We start from the raw sequence: 27,102 nt of genomic DNA, 5'->3' as shown, positions 1-27,102 counted from the left end.
AGGGACTTTGTTGTTTGATATGTGTTTGGGGGTGGGGGTGGGAACCCTCCTGTTTCACAACAATTCCCCTGCAAACATGAGGGAGTCTTCCTGAACCAGCACAACTTCCAACTAGCTACTACCAAAACCCCTGGCTCACATACCAAGCTGCTGGGAAGAAACAAGTTTTAGATTCAGATGAACTGTTCTGGAGGAGACTGTGGTCTCAGACATAATATACCGGCTATTCTGGCACACCCTCAGAAAATCATGAATAAGCAGCCTCTCCTAATTGATGTGAAGATCCTGGAGTGGGTAAGTAACTGCATAACAGTTTCATAAATGCCTTCTAAAAATACCGAATGCAAAAAAGAACTCAGACACAACCGCTGGCCATTACCAGCCGTGGCTACATGCTCAAGGAATTTAATGCTTTTTGACCTATCTTCTACATTTTCTATCTTGCTTGGAGAATGGACGGATAAATTGGAAAACTTCAATGCAGTAGCTGCTGGAGACCAATATGCTGTCATTTGTACTTGGAACCATTAGTTAGATTATTAGATCATGGAACCACTGGATTTTAAAGTTTGGGAAGTGGTTGATATAGAGAAACGAGCTAGCAAAAGGGATCCCTATTTGACTGCTTAGCTACAGCTTATTAATTACAAAAAAAGTCCAGTGTTTAAAAAAAAATTGTCTAAAATTTCCTTTATATTAAGCCATCAAATCTAACTTCCTGACAAAGACATCTTTGAACGTAAGCTTGATAGATGTAAAGGCTGTTAACTCTGACTCCAACTGTCTACTAATGTGTTTCTTTGCTTCTATACTGTGGATGAAATGCACCCCCATACTGAGGGCCAACACAAGGCTCATGCACAATTTAAGTCCCAGTTCAGCTACATATAGGCTTTATGCTGGCCTTCTGCACAAGGCAGAATTTCACCCTGCGTTATGGCCTAGGAAAAAAAATATCTTTTTAGTTTTTAAGACGCAGAGTAAAAGTGCAAATTATTCTAAAATAAATCAAATGACTATAAAGTCAGAAGGGCTGGTTCTGCACCCATACTGCTGTACATTGAGTGACTGGTGAAACGGAGCCATATCTGCTGCAGTGGACTGACAAAAACACACCCTTGTCCTCTGTGAAGTCTTTTAGAATGTACAATGCAACACCGTTAGCAAGGGAGCATTTTAAACCAGACAACTTGTGTCCCTGTTCTATAACGTACCAGATAAAGGTATTTACAGAAACTCGTTGAGTTCATGTTACTAGATCTGGTTCCTCTGTTTTAGTGACTAATGCATCTGTAAAGGCAAGGATATAGCCTTTGTATCTCTTGTGTAATTCATGGGCAACGTCCATGGGAAGGTGCAAATCCACCTCCATGCTCACCTAGGCCCCCCAAACAATGGAAATGGTATGATTAACCCACATAACGAGGAAGACTGGATGAGAGGCAGGCTGTTCAAGAGATCTGCAGCCTTATGCAGCATGGAGCTCTTACAGCTCGAGAGTAGAGTAATGGTGCAATCAGAGAAAAGCAGCAGCACCACCTCCGCACGGATCTCCCCTGCTCTCAGTAAGAAGGGTCGATACGTGTCCTGCACCAGCTACTTCAGCTTCTACGGAGCAACTGCACAGCCCACAAGGAACATTCTTCTTCCCCACCCAACACTTCACTACATCTCCCCAGCACTCAGCTCAGTGGCTTGGGCTGGAGTCGCATGTGGCCCTAAATTAAATCCAAGGGTCTCAATTCATTGTATAGATCAGACAGATTCCCTCATCTTTGGGTGACTATGAACAACACCCTCTCCCCGCACACATCTAAACCTCCGAGTGCCATAAATACATTTGTGCTAACCAGAGATGCAATGACAAGCCAATTTCCAAAGTGACAATCTCATCTGCATTACTAATTCCCATTCTAATTCAGAACATTCCTTATCCAGGCACATACAGAAATAAAACGTTCCCTTTTAAATGCTTTTCATTCACTGAAAAGTATCTAGCACTGTGCAATGTTCATTACACTTACTCTAATTCCTGCACTATCCTATTTCAATCTCTCCCATTACTGAACATCTTCCATGTTTTAATTCTCATGGCATTAGATTTGCTGCTCCAAACTACCACTTTATGAACTCCAGAATAAGAGAGAGAGATTAACTACTACATCAGATTTTTTAAGTGAGAGAAAAAACCTCCATTAAGAGCCTACAGCAACTCAAAGGTTAAGATCTTAATTCCACAAGTCAAGCACTATAGAGTTAAAGTGCCAATGACAGCTTTAAAGTTACTGTCACAGTTCGTGTGGCCTCACACACACCGGGTTATCATCTTTCACCAAAGCGTGTATTTATTCTTTTCTTGCAAAGTAACTGCATAATGCAGGCTTACAGCAAGGGTAGGCTTCCCTGCAGCATTCACTCCCCAGCCCAAACTCACCCTCGGGGCTCTCCTTCTGAAATCCCCTGGCTTCCTGCTCCTCCTCCTTATATCCTCCCAATTACATCTTTAGCCCAGTGATTACCACCCAGGTGCTCATAATCCCCCAACAAAAAGGTTGACTGCCTCCAGTTTGGCCTGCAACCTTCTTGAGACTGCAGCAATGTCAGTGGTCAGGGGGGTGCCGATAGTACCCGGTCACAATTCGCAAAGTGAGCAAGCTCTCTCACAGGATTAGGGTAAAGTGTAGGGAATCTCAGAGGAGCACTGGACCCTAGAGATGCATGCAAATTAGAGACTCTACATTACATGGATGGATGTTCCCTCAGACCTGCCAGCCAAGCTCCAGTTATGGCATAGATTCATGATTTCCTTTAGATAGAGGAGAACATTTGAGTCCAGACAGTCCCATGAATTCCTGAGTCCCAAAGCCTTCATTTATAGTGATGTGCTCCTGGGTGGTACCCATTGAGGGCCTTGCAGTTTGTTTTAACATTCATCCACCATCTCCTTTATACATATTGCTAAGCCATGGGCTAAAGGGAGAAAGACTGGGAGTACGCCTCAGAGGAAACAAGATCCTCATTAAATCTAATCATGTGCAGGAAGGATGCAACAGAAGCCCTGTGACCATCAATAAGTGCACTGTGTTATTAATATTGAGCATTTATATAGCAGTATATAAGCACCTTACAACCCCTGTGAATAGGCAGCAAGACCTACAGATATTGTGGCTTCATGCTTAACATCCACAGCTATGCTACTGCTTAGAAACCATACAGAAGGAGAAAACATTCCAGCAGGAGCTCAAGGATGCAAACACTGATACCATCTAAAAACATGAAGTGAAGAGAGACTGTAGAATCTCCCTGTCCTCAATTCTTGCTGGGAGCTTCTTGATGACAACAGCTAGTCAAGACCTGTCCAAAACAGTCCTGCTTTAGAGAAGAAAGCAAACACTGTTGGCGTTCTGCTGGTTTCTCAACAGTTATTGGCAAACTGTAGGGAACAAAACCTTGGATCTGTATATGATGTTTGTTTTCCATACCAGACATTCTGACACTGTCAACTGACCAAGACTACCAAAAACCATGTCTGAGCTTGAGGATATAGAGAAGTTTATGCAACTCATTGATGAGCATGATGGAATGCCAGGCAGAACCTCTGCAGGCACCATTTACATACAGTATCCATTTCTAAGATCAAACGGAATCAAACAAGATTGTGCTCTGGCATGGAGTCTCTTTGGACTTTTCTTTGCAGTGATAACTGAGGAAGCCACCAGAATTTCTAAGATCTGGCAAGTTCTTTCACCTGGAAAGATTGAAAGCCTCCTCAGAAGTAACGGAGCAAACTTCTTATTGAACACAGGCTGGACAGTCTCTAATTCAAAACCCATTGAGGCAGCTGAAAACTAGAAATTTACCCTCAGTCTGAAGAAAGTTACGGTGAAGTCCTGTGTAAGGCTGCACCTGGAAAAGAACGTGTAAGATCAGTCCTACTATAGCACTAAGGTAATGGATTTTGCTGAACTTGAAGGAACTTTGACAAACACTGTCCCATTTGACTTTGAAATTGTAGCCCAAGTTACAAAGAGGCAAGTCCTGGGGACAGTACAGTGCAATACTGAGTCTAGAACAGGGGTGGGCAAAATTTTTGGGCCAAGGGCCACATGTGGGTGGGGAAATTGTACGCAGGGCTGGGGCAGGGAGTTGGGGTGCGGGAGGGAGCGCGGGGTATAGGAGGGGGCTCAGAGAAGGGGGTTGGGGTGCAGGAGGGGTGCGGACTGCAGGAGGGAGCTCAGGGCAGGGAGTTGGGATGCAGGAGTGGTGCGAGGTGCAGACAGGGGACTTAGAACAGGGAGTTGGGGGGCAGGAGGGGTTCGGACTCTGGCCCAGTGCCACTTACCTGTGCCTGCTCTGGCCCCACACAGCGCCGCTCCGGGAAACAGCCGGCACCACATCCGTGTGTGGCCCCTGCGGGGAGGGGGCCACAGGGCTCCGGGTACTGCCCTTGCTGCGCCTCCAGGTACCTCCCCCGAAGCTTCCACTGGCCGCGGTTCTCCATTCCCAGACAATGGGAGCTGCTGGGGGCGGTGCCTGGAGGCAAGGGCAACGCACAAAGCCCTCTGTGTCCCCTCTCCCCCCCCCCAGGGCCGCGCAGGGATGGGGTGCCGGCTGCTTTCCGGAGCAACACGGGGCCTGCGGCACCACAGGGGGCAGTCCCACAGGCCGGATCCAAAGCCCTGAGAGGCCAGATCTGGCCCGTGGGACGCAGTTTGCCCACCCCTGGTCTAGAACAATGATACTCTGACTGAGACTCACGAGCCACAAGTAGCTCTTTAATGTATCTCCTGTAGCTCTTTGCAGCACATGGTATTAAAATACTGCGTGATTTAATTATTAACCAATGTAAGTTATTAATCAAATCAGGTTAATATGTTAATAACCAATTGCAGGAAATAAAATAATATCTGGTCATATTATATTATATATTTACACACACACACACACACACTCACAGAAAGAGAAAATGAAATTTGTATATAGTAAATGAAACAATGAACTGACACTACTGTGGATCTTTTGAGTAATATTAATCGCTAATTTGGCTCCTGAAGTGCTGAGGTTTGAGTATCACTGGTCTGGGACTAGCATTATATATAGCACACAAATGGCCAAAGTCCATGTTTGCCATTTTAAAAGTAATTTCTTCTTTCCTGTACGGATGTATAACAGACAAGTTAGCACTGGTGCATCAAAGAACTGGAATATTTTAATCAACAACGTTGAGTTATTATACATATGAAGCAGTAAGATAACATCACGAAAAAGGAGGTTTGGCAAAGAGGTTGAACAAAGCATTTTGAAGCACTGCTTATTAAAAAAACAGCTTTTCCGCACGAGGCATGTCCTCCACAACGTGTCACATAGTATATACTGTGTGACACTTGATATCACAATGTGAGACACTATAGCAACCAACTAATCAGTTTGGCAAGTTTGGCTTCTGAACGATCATCTGGAGCAGAGAGATTTGAAGCCATATGTAAACGTCAAAAAGCAAGGGAATTTCTGCATGCAGAGAGAAAAGATGACAGAGACTTCGACCAAAATCTCCTGCCTAACCTAACCTGTAAATCAAGAACCGAACCCTGCCCTATAACAGCCCAAGTAATATCTTGCTAAAATCCAGTTTTTCAGACCGACGACAGGCAGGTTTGACAAGAAACAGTACAAAGCTCAACTTATTTATGCAGTCTTGTTGGAAGAGCAATAATAAAAACCGAGCAACACCTTTCTGTTCTGTTGTATTTCTTTAGCCAAACAGTATGTCCTGAATCATTCTGTGTTATAATCTCATATAATGGAAGACTTTACAGCAACACATATTCAAAGTGGGACAGAGTTACAACTGCTTTAGGGAAACCTGATTTTGAATTTTCCTGACCTTTGTGCAGTTATAACATCAAGCCCAATGTTCTACCAATAATGTAGCTTTTGACTTAGAAAAGAACATTTTTTTTCCAGTTAGAAGTTTGGTGTGATGAATAACCTCTCCTCTCAGCATAAGACTACAGAGAATGAATTCATTGTCCATTTTATACACTCATTAACATGTCAGACAATCATTATTTACCAATTTAAGCGTGCACAAATTTAATTACACTTCTCCAGAACATATGAAACTTTCCAATATCGAGAAGGCGCTTTCTCAACCACTTTCTCCCCTCCCCCCTAATCAAAGCAAAAGATACTTTCCTCATTCAAGGCTACTGAAGCTCAAAGGGTGCTTTTGAACAGTAGGTTTATAGCACACTTGCTGCCTTAAAACAGACTGTACCAAAGTTCTGCTATATTTGTATCCTGTGTTAGGAAACAGATTATACCTTATGGGTTTTGGAAGGATTTCTTACTTTTTTTTTTAAATCTCATGGTCTTTCAAAAACAATATTGTTTTTAATTAGAATTCATCACTGAAAATGGAATGTTCTAAAGTTGGAAATATCAACTTCAAAAGCATTCCTCAATGAGGGCGCTCTCCTGCCAAGTGCTAAACACACCTGTCCCAGACTAGCAAAGCACTGAAGCACGTGCTTAAGTGCATGAGAGGTCTTCCTCATGTGCTCAAAGTTAAGAGTTACGTATATGCTTAAGTGCTTTGCTGGATCAGGGAAAGAGTGCTCAGCACATTGTAGAATCTGGCCCTAAGGCCACGATCCAGCAAAATACTTAAGCACAACTGTAACTTTAAACCTGTGACTAGTCTCGCTAAGGCAATGTACTACTCACGTGCTTAAAGTTAAGCACATGTTTAAGTCTTTTGATGAACTGGGATCTGATCCACCCATGGGCTTAGGCAACAACTTCTCCTGGCGCCGGTGGATGCTCAAACTCCTCCCCCCCGCGCCCCAGCCCCGCCCCCACTCACGGGGAGCACTCACGGAGTCAGCGCCTGTGCCCGTGGGGTCTGACCCAGCAAAGGCTTTAAGTGCTTACTAAATTTTAAGCAGGTGTTTAAATCCCATTCGTTTCAATGAGACTTAAGCAGGTGCTTAAATACTTTGTTGAACTGGGGCAATTCAGACGAATTGTATTAGAATAGCAAATTATAAAAGTGCTATCCAAAAGACAAATGCTTAAGGGGAAAAAATCAATATTGTTATTTGAATGTCTATTTAAAAACAATACACACACCTCTAGAACATTCAAGTTGCTATTAAAACCTCCAGAGAATGGGCAATGTTTAATTTGTAGTCACCTCCATAAATTTAAGTTGAAATTCTGGTCTTGACCTAACCAGAAAACAAAACAGAGCCTGTTACTACGAACTTAGATACAATTCAGTCAAGTTGTCCAGATGGTTTTCATTCCACGGAAAGCACAGAGTCAGCAGTTTGCAGAGCATGGCATTTTCTAAACATGCAAAATAAAGGGAGAAAACAATACACAAATGTAAATGCTGAGCATGTTATATTTTTTTGCCCCCAAAAGAATTGCAATACAGTCAATACAATCTTGCATTTCTTAGCATGTTCCTTCTACCACCCAGGCTGCTCTGCCGTTATGAGTCCAACTGAACACTGAAGTGCACACAGTTCCTAAAAGCATTATAGAGAGAGAGCAACTACCAATTAATTTTCCATTTCCAAGTCCCAGAAGTCCAAGCATTTCTTACTGCATTAAGCAAAACCATGCAGCAAGGGAAATAAATATTCGATGGACTTCAGATGAGTTTGTAAACCCCAGTACTTACAGCATCAGGCTCTGGGTTTGGTAACCCTTACTCAAGCAAAGCTCCCATGTAAAGACAAAACTCTTCTTGATCAAGTAAGGGGTGAAAGTAAGGCAGTACAGGCCGGTACAGTGTACTAGTAAAAAGTGGCCACCGGTACCGGCCCCTACCGCCTTTGCGCCCCCTGACATTGAAGCAATGAGGCGGCAAAGGACCCTGCTTAAAGTGCTGCCGCGGCAGAGCTTTATCGTCGCTTCCCCTTTTGCCCCCTACCAGCCTGCCCACATGGGGGGTGGGCAAAAGGAGCAGGTGCCCCAGGGCTGGCGATTTAAAAGGGCCCGGGCCTCCGACCGGAGCCCTAGGCCCTTTAAATCGCCACTGGACCCCCAGGTGGCAAGGGCCAGGCAGCATTGAAGGCCTGGCTGGATAACACTGACCCACCCCCCCCCCCAGCCCCTTCTGCCCCACCCCTTTTGGGGGAGGGGGCTGAAAATGGCCCCATACCAGTAAGTTTTCAATTTTACTTTCACCCCTGGCTTCAGAACTGGGATTTCAAAAGAGCTAAAAAGGGTACACACTGAGAAAATAAAGCCATTGAGAAAAGGAGAACAAAGAAAGCCAGTGCAATTGTATAAACTGAGCTGTTTTATAAACAGCTTATTTCTCAACAGAAAGCCAAGGAAGTGTGAGCCTTCATGAAGAGGCGGGCGGGGGAGTACTGGTCAGATAATGACGTGAATGCAAGTACCTCAGCAGAGCACTCAATTCACATTGAGAGATACCCGAAAATCTGATTAGAAAGGCCAGCAAGACAAGAGCTATAACAAAACATCCTCACGGATACAGTGTATATTTCACCATTTTACTTAAACCGCGTTAAAACATTTTACAGCAGTCGGGCAATAGCTACAAGAAAGCAAAAGGGAAAGAACGATAGTATTCGTCCCTTCAGTCTAAACCTGCACATCTCTCTCCTCCCTCCCATCCCGTAAAGCCACAACTATTTCACATTTGGGGGCAATGTATACCTTCAAGACAGCGGCACTGCTATGGGTGCCCACATGGCCCCACACTATACCAACACTTTTATGGCTGACTTAGAACAATGCTTCCTCAGCTCCCCCCCCTCCCCAACGCCCCTACTCTACTAGCGCTACATTGATGACATCCTCATCTGGACCCATGGAAAAGCAGCCCTTGAGGAATTCCACCATGATTTCAACCATTTCCATCCTACCATCAACCTCAGCCTGGACCAGTCCACACAAGAGATCCACTTCCTGGACACTACAGTGCTAATAAGCGATGGTCACATAAACACCCCTCTATACCGGAAACCTACTTACCTACATGCCTCCAGCTTTCATCCAGACCACACCACACGATCTATTGTTTACAGCCAAGCTCTAAGACAGAGCTGCATTTGCTCCAACCCCTCAGACAGAGACAAACACCGAAAAGCTCTCTAGCAAGCGTTCTTACAACTACAATACCCACCTGCTGAAGTGAAGAAACAGACTGACAGAGCCAGAAGAGTACCCAGAAGTTACCTACTACAAGACAGGCCCAACAAAGAAAGTAACAGAACGCCACTCGCCATCACCTTCAGCCCCCAACTGAAACCTCTCCAGTGCATCATCAAGGATCTATAACCTATCCTGAAGGACGACCCATCACTGTCACAGATCCTGAGAGAAAGGCCAGTCCTTGCTTACAGACAGCCCCCCAACCTGAAACAAATACTCACCAGCAACCATACACCACATAACAAAAACACTAACCCAGCAACCTATCCTTGCAACAAAGCCCGTTGCCAACTCTGTCTACATATCTGTTCAAGGGACACCATCATATGACCTAATCACATCAGCCACACTATCAGAGGCTCGTTCACCTGCACATCTACCAATGTGATATATGCCATCATGTGCCAGCAATGCCCCTCTGCCATGTACATTGGCCAAACCGGACAGTCTCTATGTAAAAGATAAATGGACACAAATCAGACGTCAAGAATTATAACATTCAAAAGCCAGTCGGATAACACTTCAACCTCCCTGGACACTCGATTACAGACCTGTAAGTCGCAATTATTCAATAAAAAGCCCTTCAAAAACAGACTCCAACGAGAAACTGCAGAACTGGAATTAATTTGCAAACTGGACACCATTAAATTAGGGTTGAATAAAGAACTGGAAGTGGATGAGTCATTACACAAACTAAAAACTATTTCCCCATGCTAATTTTCTCCCTACTGTTACTTACACCTTCTTGTCAACTGTTTGAAATGGGCCATCCTGATTATCACTACAAAAGTTTTTTTTCCTTCTGCTGATAATAGCCCACCTTAATTGATTACTCGTTAGAGTTGGTATGGCAACCCCTATTTTTTCATGTTCTGTGTGTATGTGTGTGCACGTGCGTCTTCCTACTGTATTTTCCACTGCATGCATCTGATGAAGTGGGCTTTAGCCCACAAAAGCTTATGCTCAAATAAATTTGTTAGTCTCTAAGGTGCCACAAGTATTCCTTGTTCTTTTTAGAAGAGAAACTGATTATCAAAATAGTCGGTAAATACAGAGGAGATTTTAGGAAGTCATGGAGGCAATTTTGTTCATTTCAGCTTCAAATTTAACTTTGCATTTCAGCTAGCCAGAATGACAGAGCCAAGGCTGTGTCACGCAGATTATCTCATCGAAGACCATATATTTATGTGGTACTGACAGCAGGAATCAAACATAGGATCTTGAAGAATGACTCTCTCTCTACACCTCACCATGACAATGGCAATGAAACAGGCATGCAAGGGTGCAACTCTTCCAGGAGGGGGGAGAAGACACACCACAGGCATTTTCAATGGAAGCCTCTTGGGTCACAGCCTTCCAGAGTTAGGGCACAATGCAAGAGCTATCTTCTTGCACCTCCCTTCATTGAGACTAGTCTGCAATGCCACACCCAGGAACAACAAAACAAAGTATCTTGTTAAGTGAAATGGCACAAAATGGAAGGAGGGACAAAATACAAACCTGGATTTGTAAACAGCCTTGGTTTTGGCTCATATCTACCAAAACAGTTTCCAAAAGGAAGTGTGAGAGACTCTGAAGCTGAAGGTGCTGATGTGAATGGGGCATAAAACCAGTCTCTGAGGATCACCCATAATTAACTATGACTGATTCAGTTAAATATATTGAACCGACCACAACAAATTTAGAATCACAAGATGGATCTGTTTCTCTGTTGGTCTACTGATAGATTCAGTTAACACTGCACCTGGAAGGTTCAAGTGAAGCTAAAGATCATTTGATCAACAGTATCAAACCCAAGTCACTGGAGGTTTAACTAAATTAGAACTTACACCATGCCAGACTCAATGCGACAGAGGTCACATCACCCATGCTTGCCACTACAGAATTGATGTGGCTTGCAGCAAAAGCAGACTGAAACATCTTAGAAAAAGACTCTGTCAAGGGGACTGACAGATCACAGCTTCTCTGGAACAACTCTCATAAGCAGAAGGTAAATAGTCGACACTGTGATAAATAAAAGGATCATCCACAAGACAGGTCTCCTTTAGCAAGCGGTAATTGCCGCCTCCTTAGAATGACAGGGAACTCTACCGGAAAGTGGGGAACATGAATGGCTACGGTCATATACAGGGAGATAGGTCTCCTTGTTTCACTGTGCCTGTCTCTTGTGTAGGTACACAAGGGGCGACAAGGAGCAGCCTTCCTATGCTTTCAAATGCAGACCTATGCACGAATGACAATCTTGTTTTTAAAACAGGACTTAAGTGGTGCATAGGGCCAATATTATGTTGGCTCTCTGCAGTGGAGTGACTTGCATCTGTTATGAAAAGAATCCAAACTTTGGATTGTTATAGCTTATTAATACAAAAGCCTACCTAAAATAACATCGTTACCAGGCTTACTTCAGCACATCCAGCATCTTTGCAACAGGTAGATTTGTTTCATGCACCTTCATATTGTTTGATGTACATGAAAAATGGAAGGTCATTGCTCTGTACCAACAGTGTATACTATGTATCTTTACAGTGATTCAGAATGAATGGCTCTGACAATACAGCTTCTAACGTAAAATAAACTGCCTCTCTACAGCGATGACTCAAAGCCCACTGAAGTCAACGGGAGCCCTTTCATCGACTGCAATGAGCTACAGATCAGGCTCTATGTACAATGTTAATGCATTCACTGCCACACTATCTAGGCTCCATCCCAGTATCCAGACACCAGCTTATCACTGGCACAATAGCTTTACAATTGAATTGAAATTGTAACTTCAACAATCAGAATCAAACAAATCAATATACAAATTTCAAAGTGATGTTCTATAGCAACCAATGCTCTTTACACCCACACGTCAAGCATGAATTTGTGTAAATTACAGAAATCTTATTTCAAGAGCCTCTCAAGCTTCAAGCTCATCTTTGTAATGTAATGGCTGCAACTCAACAGAAATAATCCACTCACATATGGGCATTCTCAGCCTCTTTTATTCTATCAAACTCTCCGGCATTCCATGTCACTTAAAATGAAGTCCTCTCAAAGAGGAGATTCACACCCCTTCACCAGCTTCTAGATCTTCCTGCCTCTCTTGATGGCTTCCTGAATTTATGAGCACCATGCTGGAAAGACCCTGTGATTGCCCAATATTGAGTGTGTCAAAACCACACCTCCTCTAAAGCAACTTACCTTCCCCTCTGTCGCAATTCAGGCATCTTGGCTCTCATATACTTGGGCAAACTCGACTCTCAAATATCTGAATTCTTATTTCAAGAGTGAACCCAGAATTCGCAGCATCTCCTAGATAACATCCTCAACATTTTGGACAATTGTCTTTTTTGTAACAGACAGTCATAGTAGTTTAAGATCAGAAGGGACCACCAGATCATTTAGTCTGACCACTACCAACCCACCCCACAACCAACAACCCAGCTCACTAAACCCAACAACCAAAATATTATAGCTCACTGGAGACTAAACTATTATGTGCCACAGGCAGAGAACAGGAGGGACAAGGTGCATCAACGCCCAAGGCAATAGCAAGGAACTGATTAAGTGCGATATACCCAGATAATTCTGGCAAGTGACCAGCATTCCGTGCTACAGAGAAAGATGAAAAAACCCCAAGGTCCCAGCCAATCTGACCTGGGGAAAAACTGTACTGCAAAGGGATCTTATTGTGAAGTAATATCCTTTTGACTCACCAGTTAATTCGGAAATGGAAGCACTGCTTCATTCTTAAGACTCTTCTTGTGCATAAGAAGTCTCTGTGACCATTACAATAATTTTTCTTGGTATTATTTACGTGCATTCTGGTAGCCCCTAGGATCAGGGCCTCCTTCTGCTGTGAGCGATACAGATAAACAACAAAGACAACTCTCCTTGCTTACAGTCTAGGTGCTGGGCAGTTGAATAAAATGGACAGGTGGGAAGATGAGGGAATAAAATGAACAGTTACACAACACACCGGTTAGCTTGAATTCCAAAGCCACCGTGCACAAGTTTAACAAATAGAAGCAGTAGCTTAGTGGATGAATACCTTGATTTTTATTGCAGCTCTGAAAAAGACATCAAACAGCAGCCTCCACTTTACAAGCAAAAAACACCCAGCAACTGTTCCTAACAATGCCAATGTCTTCACCAGATTAACTGACACCTGGGACGTGCCCCTAGTATGGCTGAGGTTTTGGGAAAGGCAAATCCCCTAGTCTGAATGAATAAAGAATGCAAGTATGCCCTCTAGAGTGAGCAGAAATCCAAATAAAATAACTGTGACATCTCCAGGGAATCACACTACTGGGCTACTGTGTTCCCACTGATCTCCTGTGAGTTGAAAGCTGCAAATGAGCAGCCCAAAAAGGCAGCTTTTTAGCTCTTCTGTACAATCCAGCGTCCTCTTGCTGGAATTCCACATCTCAGCATCATCCTGCTTCACATTCAAAAGCTCTCACAGGTTATATCTCTGTGTGATTAGGACAGGCTGAACTTTTCAAACAACAAAAGAGTGGGGGTGGTATTATTTTCTGTTCTGATTTTTTACTGTATATTGCATTAAACTACGCTTCAAGGCGATTTGCTTAGGAAATATTCCTTGTAAAAATGCTCCTCCCTCACTTAAAAACAAAAAATCTTCAAAGTCAAGACAATAAAATACATAAAAGATACACGAGACAGGTTTAGCCAGGCTCTGCTGCTTCAGCCATTGCCTTCCCATTTAAAACACCCCAAACTCCTCACTAGCACTATTGCTTTCCCTCCCTAGCTGGAAACACCAGAAATTCCTATGCCCCTTTTTCCTATCCTCCTGACCCCATAAACCTGAATGACCCCAGCTCCGACTGCAGTCTTCCTGCCCTGAAACAGCTCCCTGTTTACTTTGGTTCCACCCCAACTCCCACTGTGTGCTTCCCCGCCCTCCCCCAACAGGGAATCACAACAGTTACCATTCCTATGTGAGTTTACAACAGCGAGCACAACAGGTTCCAGGTCTTGGGTGAACCCTTTAGGTGCTACTATAATACTGTCAAACAGTAAATAATAATTCGTTTCCTACTCCGCTGCCTCCTTAATCCAGAACACTCCAATGGGTCCTATTTCTTTATTCCAGCTGCATTCCTCCACTTGAGTGGCTCCCATTTCTACCTACCCTCTCAGATCTAAAACTCCCCAATGTCCCTGCCAGAACCCTATTGTACTTCACTAGATTTCAACTATTTGTGCAGCAATGTGCATTGTTATAGGCTACCAGGTAAAAGCTGCCTCAGCATCCCAAGTCTCGTTGGCGAGCTTTGATCGACTGACGCCCGAACAGACAGGAATTTTTGACTACTCCCCAGAGATATGAATGGCACCTAGGGAGCCATCAAAACCTAAAACAGACCTGTCTTTGAATGACATTAAGCCAAACAGAAGGCTGACAGTGTTTTGTCAGCAAGGTTTTCCTGCACACAAAAATGGTGCATTTGCTCATGTAAAGCCCCTTTCTCTAAATCTGCACATACAAATAGGGTTTCTGTGTGCGTATAAACAATCATTTTTGTGTGAGTGCACACACACACACCACAAACAACAAAACCAAACCTGTGCATGCACATTTGCATACAAGTTAAGAGTTGCTACAGGTGCCTTTGAACGTTTGGCCCAACACAATCCTTCTTCCTGACCCATACGTCTTCATTTCTCTCCTTCTGTGCTACTTATTAACCCTGTAATTAAGTCTAATTCTGTGGAGTGATTGGGGATAGAGGGCCAAATTCCCCAGCATGCTCTGGCTGATGTGCATGATCAGAGCTGTGAAAAGTAGCCATAAAGACAACCTAAATAGCTGGTTAAACCAGATTTGTGTCACCAGAGCATACTGTAAACCTGGCCCATGGATATTATGATACGCTTTACAAAACCGGGACCTGATCCTGCAATCCCTACTCAGGGAGCAGCCTCATTGACTTGAATGCAACTGCTCATGTGAGCAAGGATTATTTATGTGGAATACGGTTTGCAGGCTCAACCCTTTAAATTGTATCTTATAGTACCATACTGTCTTTGATACTCTTTTTTTCCCCCTGAAAGAGTTGTTTGTTTTTTCTCAGTGTTATTTTCCCAGCATAATGTATTACAGAATGCACTTACATGAACTCCTCTTTGTCCTCCATTGTCTAGTTATACTGTACAAACAAAATCTTCACAGGAATGGAGTTTTTTTTAAAAAAAAAATCTTACTGTTAAAGGCTGTTAATTGCAGTATTAAAATACTAATGTGAACTCCTATGATAAACTTCTATTCTCCTTTATATGGTATTAAATGTAACAGTTATCACCTCACACATTTCTGTTGGTTCGTGCTTGAAGAAATAATTCTGTATGGCAGCAACACATTTCTGTCCCTCATCCTGCCAGCTCAATCTACAGAGTGGCTGCTAGTGAGGAGGGGGGAAAAAAAAAAAAAAAACCTATAGAGGGTTTCTGTATAATCAGTTATCAATGAAGACAAACTACTGGACTCGGGGTTGAATCTTTGGCAGAAAGATGGTTAGAAAGATGCAACTATGATAGAACAAGTTACAGTACAGATGTCATTTGTTCAATAAAATATGAACTAGAGGTAACACTTAAGCTATTAAAGACAGTTAGTGATAATATTAAAAGGCAGTTGAACTCCTGTGGCATCTAGCGATACACATGAGAATGTTCTATTACAGGGGTGGCCAACTTGAGCAGGAGCCAGAATTTACCAATGTGCATTGCCAAGGAGCCCCCCCCAGTCAGCTCCCCCCCCACACCCCACCCCAGTGTCTCCCACCCGCCAGCAGCACCGAATCCTCCATCCCTGCACCTCCAGCCTGCCGCAATCAGTTTTGTGGTGTACAGGAGGATTGGGAGGGAAGGAGGAGCAAGGGCGTGGCAAACTCAGCGGAAGGGGCGGAGGCTTTGGGGGAAGGGGTGGAGTGGGGCATGGGGCTGGGGCAGAGCCAGGGGTTGAGCAGTGAGCACCACCCCCCCCACACCCCCGGGCACACTGGAAAGTTGGCGTCTGTAGCTCCAGCCCCAAAGTTGGCCTCTATGCAAGGAGCCGCATATTAAACTTCTGAAGAGCCACATGTGCTCTGGAGCCACAGGTTGGCCACCCCTGTTCTGTTAATTCCTACACCTAGCAGTACTATTACGGTGAAAGGAACAAAGCTCATATTGATGATAAATATAGCTCCTTAGAAGATATAGAGCCTTTCATCCTGAAAGATCCTAAAGCGTTCAGCAAAGGCAAGTGATTTATAAGCTCAGAATCTGATTCTCTCATGGAGTCCCAGAGAGATCAGTAGGTTGTGGCTGTGGACCCGTTTGCAGGGTTGGGGTCTGTGCGTGTAAAAGAAATCACTTCCCCACTGAATGAAGACATCTCTGAGTGGAGATCACTTCCCAACACTGAGGTGGGTCAAAAGGTGAAATTCTGGCCATGGATGCATGGACAAAGCCCTACTATTCCAAAGACACCTTAGAATCTTTAATGCCATCACAGAGCAGACAGGCCGTTGGACTGTAGGGAGTTGTCTGAATGACACCTAACACAGTAAACTGCACAAAACTCATTTTATCTACCTCAAAAGGATGACAGGCTGAGCTGGCCCTGCCAGGATCCCTGTCTTTGATTCCAGGGAGCCTACATATTTCAAACCAGATGCTTAGACCAGTAACCCATAACCTTCTATGGATATATGCAAACCAAGCAATAGTATGCTATGAATACATATTAATGCAGAACAAAATGTTTTCGGTTTACTTGCATTGCTCCTATACTACAAATATAAAATGGAAACCGTAACAGTATGCGTGCAATTCATTACCCTGTAACTGTTCTGGTTTTACTGCATGGACCAGTAAGAAAAGTCCTTAGTCAAGTATAATAATAATAAATAATAATAATATAATGCAAGGAGACAGGTTTCCATGTAAAATTAACTCTGTTACAGCACCCAATCATGCAGCCTTATTATGACACAACTACTTCAGTCAGCATGAGTTTTAGTAAACAAAGATAATAGAATCAAGCCATTACTTTGCATGTTAAAACATCTGAGAATCTAAAATAGGAAAACCACCACCTATGGACAAAGTGTTGACAGAACTTGTCTGAAGCTCCCTAATTTTCCTTCTAGCATTAAAATGTCAAACTGGTAATTAAAGATTGTCCTGAGTCAACATGCAAAGTAAGCGTTTTGGAATTAAAACAAAATCAAAACTTGAAAATGACTGGCTCATTTTTTGTTTGTTTTTTTAAATGTGAAAGGGGGGTTGCTTTGAAATGCAGAGACAAATGTAACATTTTCCAAAAATATTTATATTCAAACTGTCCTATTCAAAACCTATAGGTTTCTTTCTATATTATTCACATCCAGAGAGAAAGCATATTTTGAACAAAAATGCTCTACAAATCTCTAACTTTTCCTATTAAAGATTTAATTACAGGGTGTGATAAGAAGTGACATTTACATGTCAAATAACATACCTGAAAGTCTCTATTAGTCTTCCCCTTCCCAGCATCTATTTGGATTCCAGTCAAGCAACAACAACATGAAATCGACCAGATTCTTGCCAATTTCACAGCACCCAACAGGCTTCTGCCCAGAGTTTTGTCAGTACCTCTAATGCTGCCAAGGAAGCTTTAAGCAAAGCAGCAGCACCAGCGCTGTCTGTGTGCATACTGCACAGTGCGTCAGTTTACATTCAGTCACAGTTAGAAGGTTTCGTTCACAACCCAAAGGGGAATGTTTGTTTTTTTAAGATGAAAACTTAGATTCTGTACAAGTTGTTAGTAACCTATGTTATTTAGGTTGCATAGTCAGGCACTCAAAAATTAGGAAATGTCAGGTTTACAGCGGCCTCCGCAACCGTAATTCTGCCCACTTGTGCATTGATCTTGGACACTAAATGATGCAAGGATCTGTGGGAAAAAAACAGTATGTGAACGTTAATTAAAGACTATTTTTTCTTACATAATACATATACCCCGCCTGTTTCTCTTCCCCACTAGCTCCTCTGGCAGCTGCCAGGTGTGGCAGGGGTGTCAGCCTGGTCTGAGAATATTTTGTCATTAATTTGGCAGGCTGTCTGAGAAATGCAAGTGAGAGAAATGAAATGGTGATCTTCAAAAGTTACGTCACAGTAAAAGCTGAACTGAATTTCATGGGACAAAGAAAAGGCACTTTTGTATCCCAAGGGTGTCCCCCATGCCGATTATCAAAGGGCTGCAGCAAACAATGAAGGTATGAGAACTTCGCAGAGAGAAGGTCACAAGAATCTTTTACAATGGAAAATGTTACCTAAATAGAAGAGTCACCACCAGTTCCCTATATAGGAAATATTTTGGATAGTTTAGCTTTCCCCACATTTTCATATAAGAGCCATCCCAATTACAATCACTCACCTTTGTAAATCATTTTGAGATCTACTGAAGAAAAGCACTATATAAAAGCTAGATATAGTATTATTATTCGGTTACATTTATTTCCACTGTGTTTTCAAAAAAATAAAGTCACTTTCAGGTACTGTAATCATCTGTGGCTAGGGTTCTCTCTGTCGTGAAGTGAATTTGAAGTGTAGAATAAACATCAGAATTTTATTCACTCACAAAAATGTTACGGGAGGGATCTTCAAAGATATACTGCACTGGCCTAACTCTGCTCCCACTGAAATCAATGAGACCACAGTTACTCCAACGCTGAGTGCCTTTGAAAATTTCGCCCTACATGTTTTGTTTTACTTTACTTAAAAATATGCTAATGTTGATCTTCTAGAGGAGGAAAAACCTTTCAGAAACTGTTTTAAAATTTGTTTCTCTAAGATAGATTTTTTTTTTTTAAAACATTGAGACTCTGTTCCTGGATGTAAGCAAGCACATGTGACCTGTTCTAAATAAAGGATATTTTCCACTTCTTGCACAACTGGAACAGATATAAACAGTCTGAACAAACTGCACTGCAGAATTCAACGTGAATATAAAACCCTTGAATAAGATCCTTAAATAGCAGTAATCTGAAAAAAGAACAAACACAATATTGAAAATCGTAATGTAATCGAGTTTAAATCTAAATCACACTGCAAAATTAATTTACAAAATTAGATTTGATCATACGCATAATAAAGAACTTATAACAGTCCAGTTTAGTTTCAGAGTTAGTATTCTCTGCAAAAATATATGCACCAAGGATTTTCCCTCCCCCAATTAGATACTACCCTTGCTAATATACAGTGTTCTAAGAGAAGGAAAATTAATTTAACCAGTCAATCTCAAACTTTGAGAGCAGCATAAGAGGACATAAAAATAAGTGAAGATCTGAATGCTGGCTAGATCTGAGGTACTTATTTACATTAGTGAAATACATGTAGCTAACATATCTGTAGCACTGAATATCTGGAGTTATGATAATTTTATATAAACTTGGGTAATTCAATAAATTAAATCTCAAAGTTATTACTGATAAAATAAGCATACGCTTCTTTTAAAAAAATTACCATGCAAACAGAGTTTTTCTTAACTTTTTCCACTTAAAATACAAATTTCATAGCAGGATCATTCCTGGGATATTAAATTTAAGCTGAAAATCATCAGCAGTGCAGTAGCATAAACGGTAAAAAAAATTAGCTTAAAATTCTTGCTGAATGCAGGTTTTGTAAAACTGAAATTGTCAGCTACTATAGTTGCAGGCCTCCATTATATCAAGCAGATAAGCCAAATGGGTTTATATTCCTGGGTGGCAAAAGGAGAAGCAAATGGACCAACCCAACCAATTTTCACTGTTCCTAGCTCATATGTATTAACAGTAACATTAGTCCATCAAACAAAGTGAGCCAATTTAAATGAGCCTCCAGGTGAAAGCAAAGGTTCAAATCTGCCTTCAGTAGTGCATGTGTAATGCTCACTGAAAGGGTTTGCATATGTGCTAGGGAGGGCAGGATTTCATCTCACATTCTGCAGTCTAGTAATAAATAACATAAAGGTATTAAAAAGCCTTGTCATATTGATTTAGTCACATATCCCAGTTCTCTCTCACACCTAAAAATGACTATGCAAAAACTATGGTGCCTGTAAGAACCGTTTAGTTTTCAAAGGCTTAAGAACATAAGAATGGCTATACTGGGTCAGACTAAATGTCCATCCAGCCAAGTATCCTGTCTGCCGACAGTGGTCAATGCCAGGTGCCCCAGATGGAATGAACTTAACAGGTAATGATCTAGTGATCTCTCTCCTGCCATCCATCTCCACACTCTGACAAACAGAGGCTAGGGACACTATTCCTTACCCATCCTGGCTAATAGCCATTAATGGACTTAACCTCCATGAATTTATCCAGTTCTCTTTTAAACCCTGTTATAGTCCTAGCCTTCACAACCTCCTCAGGCAAGGAGTTCCACAGGTTGACTGTGCACTGAGTGAAGAACTTCCTTTTATTTGTTTTAAACCTGCTGCCCATTAATTTCATTTGGTAGCCCGTAGTTCTTATATTATGGGAACAAGTAAATAACGACTTTTCCTTATTCACTTTCTCCACACCACTCATGATTTTATATACCTTTATCAGATCCCCCCTTAGTCTCCTCTTTTCCAATCTTAAACTCAACCACAACAAATTCCAGAGAATCCTTAAACATGTCTAGCACTTCCCAGTCTGAGAGGCTAAATTCTCACGGGCCCCTTAGGACTTTAGGTTGGAATCACTGTATTTTAGTCCAGCATAGTATTTTCAGTCCTTGTTACGGGGCCTTTTTGCTGGACTTACCTTTTTCATTGGCCTCTAGCATTCTACTGTGGCCTGGCCTAGTACAGCATTTAGAGCAAAGAGATTTTATTAGAGGATCCCTTGCAGTTTTGGATTGGAACCTTGAATTATCAAACGGGAGTATGCATTAAAGAAAAGAAGAAGAAAACGGGAGACAGGTGAATTGGGTGGAAGATGCAGTATAACAGAATTTGAAGGAGCGAGATCAATATTGCAAGTGCTGAGTTAAATTGGGCAATGAAGTTATGGGTGAGTCTTTTGGGGCAGGAGGCAATTGGATTTTTTTTTTTTTTAAATATATCATTCTGGGTGGATTTCCCATGTGAGGTCAGGGTCGATAATGGGGGTTGTTCTGCCTCATCACTCCAATGAGACTATAGAGAGGAAGTAATTCCCCTTTAGGCAGAAACGAGAGGCCGACTGGTTGGGTCAGTAGAGGATTTCCCTATCTTTGGGCGGGATTGATTTTGTCCATGTGATTAAAGACAGGCAGTATTGCATAGTGGACAGAGCAACAGACTGGGACTCCAGAGACCTGAGTTCTGCTCCTGGCTCTGCCATTGGCCTGTTGGGTGAGCGAGCAAATGACATCCCCCCTCTGTGCCTTGCTTTCACCTTCTGTAAGATGGGCATAATGATCATCTCCTTTGAAATCTACTGATGAAAAGCACTGTATTATTCTATTTATGTCTGGAGCTGGAAGGCACAAATGCCATGTACCCCTGACTGAGCTTCCTCTGGTCTCACTTGTTGAAGCTCCCAGTGTGCAAGGGGAGCTTCAGATTGCCTACAAGTTGAAAGTGTTCTGTGCCCCTCATGGCTAGTTTAACCAAGCAACAAACAAACCACAACCCACAGAAGAAATTGAGTCCTGATAGTGGAGATTATCAAGGAAAGGCAGCGTGCCAGCACTGCTCAACCAAGTGGCCATATAGGCCCTTGTTCAACAAACCATCCACTGATGTTCATCATCATCTCATTATCACTCGATTCCTTAAATGCTTTTTGGGGTAAGGTTGTTGAGAAGAGAATGTAACTCCATGAACTTCAGGGCAGTTACTCCCGATTTACACTACTAATATGACCAAGAAAAGAGAATCACACTCTTGATGTTCTCAGCTGTCCTTGATACCCACCAATCAGCTTTCAGGCATGGGCAGGGCAGAGAACCAGCAAAGAGTCTCATTGGCTGATCTTCCCCAATTCATGGAAACAGGTCAGGTTCACAGGTTCTATCAGCATCCTTAGTTGCTTTCATCCACCAGGTTTTACTAACCTGGCTGTGGCCCCTAGTTGGGCTGGACTTGAAGTCCAGCCGAGATTGGGGTCCCTGCCTCCGCCCAGCCTGCTCTGGGCTCTGCATACTGCAGGAGTCCAGGGCTACACACTGGTGATACAGTGGTGTGTACAAGCTGGGCTAGCTGTGTCAATGTCAACAATATACATTCTCCCCCTGTCAGAAAGATCTCAAGAGGTTTAGGTAATTATTATTCCACCTGAGAGCTCTTTCTTGTTGGAGGGATGTGAGACAGACACTGCAGGTTTCTATTCTGTCACCCTTGCTGCTCAATATGTACGTGAGGCTGCTGGGGAACACAGTGATGTGGTCCGGACTGCAGAACCACCATTATGATGTAATGACTCGATCTCTGTTTCTTTGGACATGGACAGGGCCCAGTGTTTGCACTCCAGGTGCACGACTCAGAGGAGGAAAGTACCTGTGCTCAGGTGACAGCAAGCTATCTGAGGCTCAATCCAGGTACATTGGAAACAATCCTGGTTGGTTTCAGGAAGCCACCGAGTATATGGTCATCATTCCTGAGTGGGTTTGCCCACTTAACCCCCACAGAGGTTCAGAACATAGGGGTGCATTTAGATCCCAGAGGCCTAAAGCACTTTGTTTATCTGTGCCTGGGGGAGCAAAATGGGGTGGTGATAACCCATTCATCTTGATTTAGGAGCTGGACCCTGCTCTCCTTGCTCTGAAGGCCTAACAGACTGGATTACTGGCCACATAATTGCTCAAGAAGACAGATCATACGTAAGGCTACGATTTAGTGACCTGTCCACGACTTTTACTGAAAATACCCATGACTAAATCTTAGCTGGGGGACAAGGAGGGCGCTGCTCTGGGGGATTTGGTGGGGGCGCCGAGGCCAGCCAGCAGCACCAGCCATGCCAGGGGCCACCCACCTGCCACTGCTCCTGCCACCCCGGGACCATTGCTCAGGGGGTCCCAGGGGCCAGCTGCCACTTGGGCAATCCTGGGGTAAGCCACACCACCCGCTGCAGAAGTCACAGAAAGCCACAGAATCCATGTTTTCCGTGACATCCATTGTCAGACACTGAGCCCTAATCATAAGAAACACAGTGCCCTGTAGGTTGCACTGGCTTCCAGGTGCAATTTAAGGTGTGAACACTGAACTTTGAAGCCCTATATTGTTTGGGTCCTAGCTACACGAGAAACACTTCTCTCCCCACGCACCACCATTACAGTGGGTCTAAAGTGCTCGCTCTACAGGAATGACTTTACTGTACAGTGATCTCTTCGCAGTTGGCTTAGCTCTGCGAAAGTAGCTATGCTGCAAAATAACACAAGCTGCACAGAGTGGCTGAGTTAGCAGCTCAGGGTGTTATGCGAACTCCAGCTTTAGCATGTACCTCTTGACGGGCAAGCCAACTTCAGTTAAAAGGATCACCACACTGAGCTAAGCAGTTTTGCATATGGACAGGGCAACACTTGAGTTATAACTCAAGTTAACTGCAATGAAAACAAGCCCCAAGCATCCCAAGATTTGAAATCCTGGGTGTTAGTGCCAGAGGTTTTTACAGGGCCTTCACTGGTCCAAAAGAGCTTGAATTTTTCTTAAGCGTGCAGGGCACAGTACAATATCTATCTATATACTTAAGACTTTTGTTTGAGGGATGGGGAACTTATTTATAGACTTACTAAAGACGGGAGGACTCTATTTAATATTTGCCGTACGCACCATGCACTATTTTAACTCCATACGTGTGCCCAGAGACACTGGCATAGGGAGCATACTTAAAAACTGAAAATAACTAAAACAAGATATGCTATCAACAAGCTTGGCTATAAATTAGATAGAATGTTTTTGCCATCTGTGTATCAGCCACCAAAATGAGCCACCCATCGTTCCACGGAGACTCATTCATCACCAGCATTACATCCATTGTGAGGAGGATGAAAGGTTTGTTGTTGACAAAGCACCCTGGAAGAAAGTCTGGAGAAGGAAAAAAAAAGACACTGCTGACAGAGTAAAACATGCAGGGCCCACAAGGCACAGATGACTTGAAGTGCTAGATGCATTCGCTTTCTTTTTCCAGCAGTTTCCTAGAAGGAGCAAATGCCCTAACACAGTGTAAGAGGAGTAGAAATACGCTGAACAAGCTGGAGCCCGTCTAAACAACACAGCAGATCGAGATGACAATATAGCAGATAACTTTCGTAAACACCATTGCAAGAACTTCAATTAAAACTTGTGAACAGATAGGTCATTCATTGATTTTAAGTAGCATGGGCCTGCTCCAAAATAAAAACAAAACAAAAAAAACCACAAGGCTTGCAACAGCTGTTTTAATTTAGCATTGACTGGATCCCAAATTCTGTCCTGCACCTGTTTCCAGTGTAAAAAAAAGTGTGAAACAGTGTATTACCGTATAGCCAGTTTGTTCTGACTAGCTAGCACGATGGCATAGAAATAGACGTTGCAGGTTTTGAAACTGCACAAGCAGCTATTCTCCCTCAGTGTTGTACGTGATCATTTATTTTACCTGATGGAAGTTTTCCCCTCACTCTTCCACAGACTAATGCAATGTTATGTAGGTGATCCCATCAGAACACTCAAACGATCCAATTTGTTCACTTGTTTGGAGCGCCGTGCACCCTGAATGAAAAGGGGCGGATTTCTCTCTCACTTTCTGTCTCCTATACCCTTTATGCACAGTCAAGCTTTAGTCTGGGCCTCTCCAAGAATGACAGTGATATCCTTTGGCCAAGGCTGGATAATGCCCAACAATACCCTTTACATAATACCACACCAGAACTTGGGCCCTCCCTCTCCCCTAAACACATGCCAAACAACACTGCTATTATTACAGAAAACACTAACTAAATAGCTGCTTTTATGGTCCCAACAGCATAGGATGTTTCCTTTCAATATATTTTGTTTAACGTTTACAAACGGGCTGATTCAGCAGTACAGAATACAAACAGCAGCCACATGGCAGCCTGATTATTCCCTCAGTAACATTTTGCAATCAGGGACATGGTTTAAACACCAACAAACCACCACCATCCCATAACAGCCTCCTCAGAGTGTGACACCCCCTGGCTTCACCAGCCTGCCTCGCCCCTAAATTAGCAGGCTGCCGTTTGCAACATTTCCCCTGCTTTGACAGTGTCCCACGCTGGGAGTCAGTGACAGCCTACGCATTCGTGCCCCGAGCTCCAGTGCGCCCAAACGGGGACAGGCCCTGCAGCTTCAGGGCACAGGCAGCACCACAGTGGCACTGCCAGGGGAGGGGCAGCCTTTCCCCATTCCTATCTGGGCCAAGGGGGAGGGGAGGTTTCTCTCCTAGAGGCATGGGAGAAGGGAAAGAGAAGGGCAGATTAAGGAGAGGAGGAATAAAAGAGGGACAGAGGGAAAGGTAAAAGAGAAGGGGGCTGAGAAAGGGCAGGGTGCAGGGGTAAAGGGGGGGATGGAAAGAGAGCAAAGGAAGAAGGGCAGGGAGGAGAGAGAGGGAATGGGGCAGGGGGGAATGGAAAGAGAGCAAAGGAAGAAGGGCAGGGAGAAGAGAGAGGGAATGGGGCAGGGGGAATGGAAAGAGAGCAAAGGAAGAAGGGCAGGGGCAGAGAGAGGGAATGGGGCAGGGGGAGAGGGGGAGAGAGAGAGAGAGAGAGAGAGAAGGGAAGATAGAGGGGGAATGGAAAGGGGGCAGAAGGAGAAGGGCAGAGAGATGAACACAGGCAGGGAGCAGAGAGAGGGAATGGGGCAGGAGGGGGGGGCAGGAGAAGAGAGAGAGAAGGGCAGAAGGGGGAGGGATAGTTGGAAGTGGGAGGGATAGCTCAGTGGTTTGACCATTGGCCTGCTAAACCCAGGGTTGTGAGTTCAATCCTTGAGAGAGCCATTTAGGGATCTGGGGCAAAAATTGGGGATTGGTCCTGCTTTGAGCAGGGGGTTGGACTAGATGACCTCCTGAAGTCCCTTCCAACCCTGATATTCTATGATAGAAGGAGAGAGGGGAATGGGGGAGAGGGGGGAACGGAAAGAAAACAGAGAGAGGGACAGGGGGTAGAGGGATGAACACGGGCAGAGAGGGGGAATGGAAAGGGGGCAGAGGGGGTGAACACGGGCAGGGGGCAGAAAGGGAGAATGGAAAGGGGGCAGAGGGGTGAACACGAGCAGAGGGAGAAGGGCAGCGAGGGGAAAATGGAAAGGTGGCAGGGGGATGAACACGGGCAGGGGGAGAAGGGCAGAGAGGGGAAATGGAAAGGGGACAGGGGGATGAACACGGGCAGGGGGATGAACACGGGCAGCGAGGGGAAAATGGAAAGGTGGCAGGGGGATGAACACGGGCAGCGAGGGGAAAATGGAAAGGTGGCAGGGGGATGAACACGGGCAGGGGGAGAAGGGCAGCGAGGGGAAAATGGAAAGGTGGCAGGGGGATGAACACGGGCAGGGGGAGAAGGGCAGAGAGGGGAAATGGAAAGGTGGCAGGGGGATGAACACGGGCAGGGGGAGAAGGGCAGAGAGGGGAAAGGGGGCAGGGGGATGAACACGGGCAGGTGGGAGAGAGGGGGAATGGAAAAGGGGCGGGGGAAGGAGGGAGGGGCACGGCGCTGTCCCGACAGTGCCCCCCGCCCTCACCCACCTGCTTTTCAGGGGCTGGCTCTTCAGCTCATAGTAGGTCTTGGGCTCCTCGTGAAACTCCTCGCCGACCTCGAAGTCCGCCACGATCCCCGACTCCGCCTGCATCGTCCCTGGCTCCGGCAGCCAGCGAGCCAGCACCGCAACCTTCCCCCGGCGCTGCCCGGCGGCGTGTGCGAGTGCGCGGCCTGCCCCTGTCGCCGCCGCCCCCGGCACACGCCCACCGCCCCCCGCCTGGGACTTGTAGTCCG

The 27,102-nt window shown here is 44.2% G+C and overlaps 1 protein-coding gene across 5 annotated transcripts in view; it reads right to left on the bottom strand.

Annotated features, from left to right (window-relative positions):
- Positions 1-27,068, bottom strand: part of MITF (melanocyte inducing transcription factor) — a 162,339-nt gene extending 135,271 nt beyond the window's left edge. Inside the window, exons 1-2 of one of the 5 annotated variants that reach the window (XM_037905754.2) lie at positions 19,107-19,183; positions 17,690-17,728 (exon numbers count right to left, since the gene is read on the bottom strand). In XM_037905754.2, the coding sequence (XP_037761682.1) occupies positions 17,690-17,724 (35 nt within the window). In that variant the 5' untranslated portion in view covers positions 17,725-17,728; positions 19,107-19,183. Of the gene's footprint in view, positions 1-17,689; positions 18,125-18,607; positions 19,077-19,106; positions 19,184-24,755; positions 24,867-26,855 lie in introns of those variants that run through there. The other 4 variants (XM_037905752.2, XM_037905748.2, XM_037905749.2 and 1 more) reach the window with 4 other exon arrangements.
- Between the last annotated feature and the right edge of the window lie 34 nt (positions 27,069-27,102).

This window comes from Chelonia mydas, chromosome 7 (genome assembly GCF_015237465.2).
Source record: "Chelonia mydas isolate rCheMyd1 chromosome 7, rCheMyd1.pri.v2, whole genome shotgun sequence".
NCBI classification, from domain to species: Eukaryota; Metazoa; Chordata; order Testudines; family Cheloniidae; genus Chelonia; species Chelonia mydas.
This window is presented reverse-complemented; position numbering and strand designations above follow the sequence as displayed.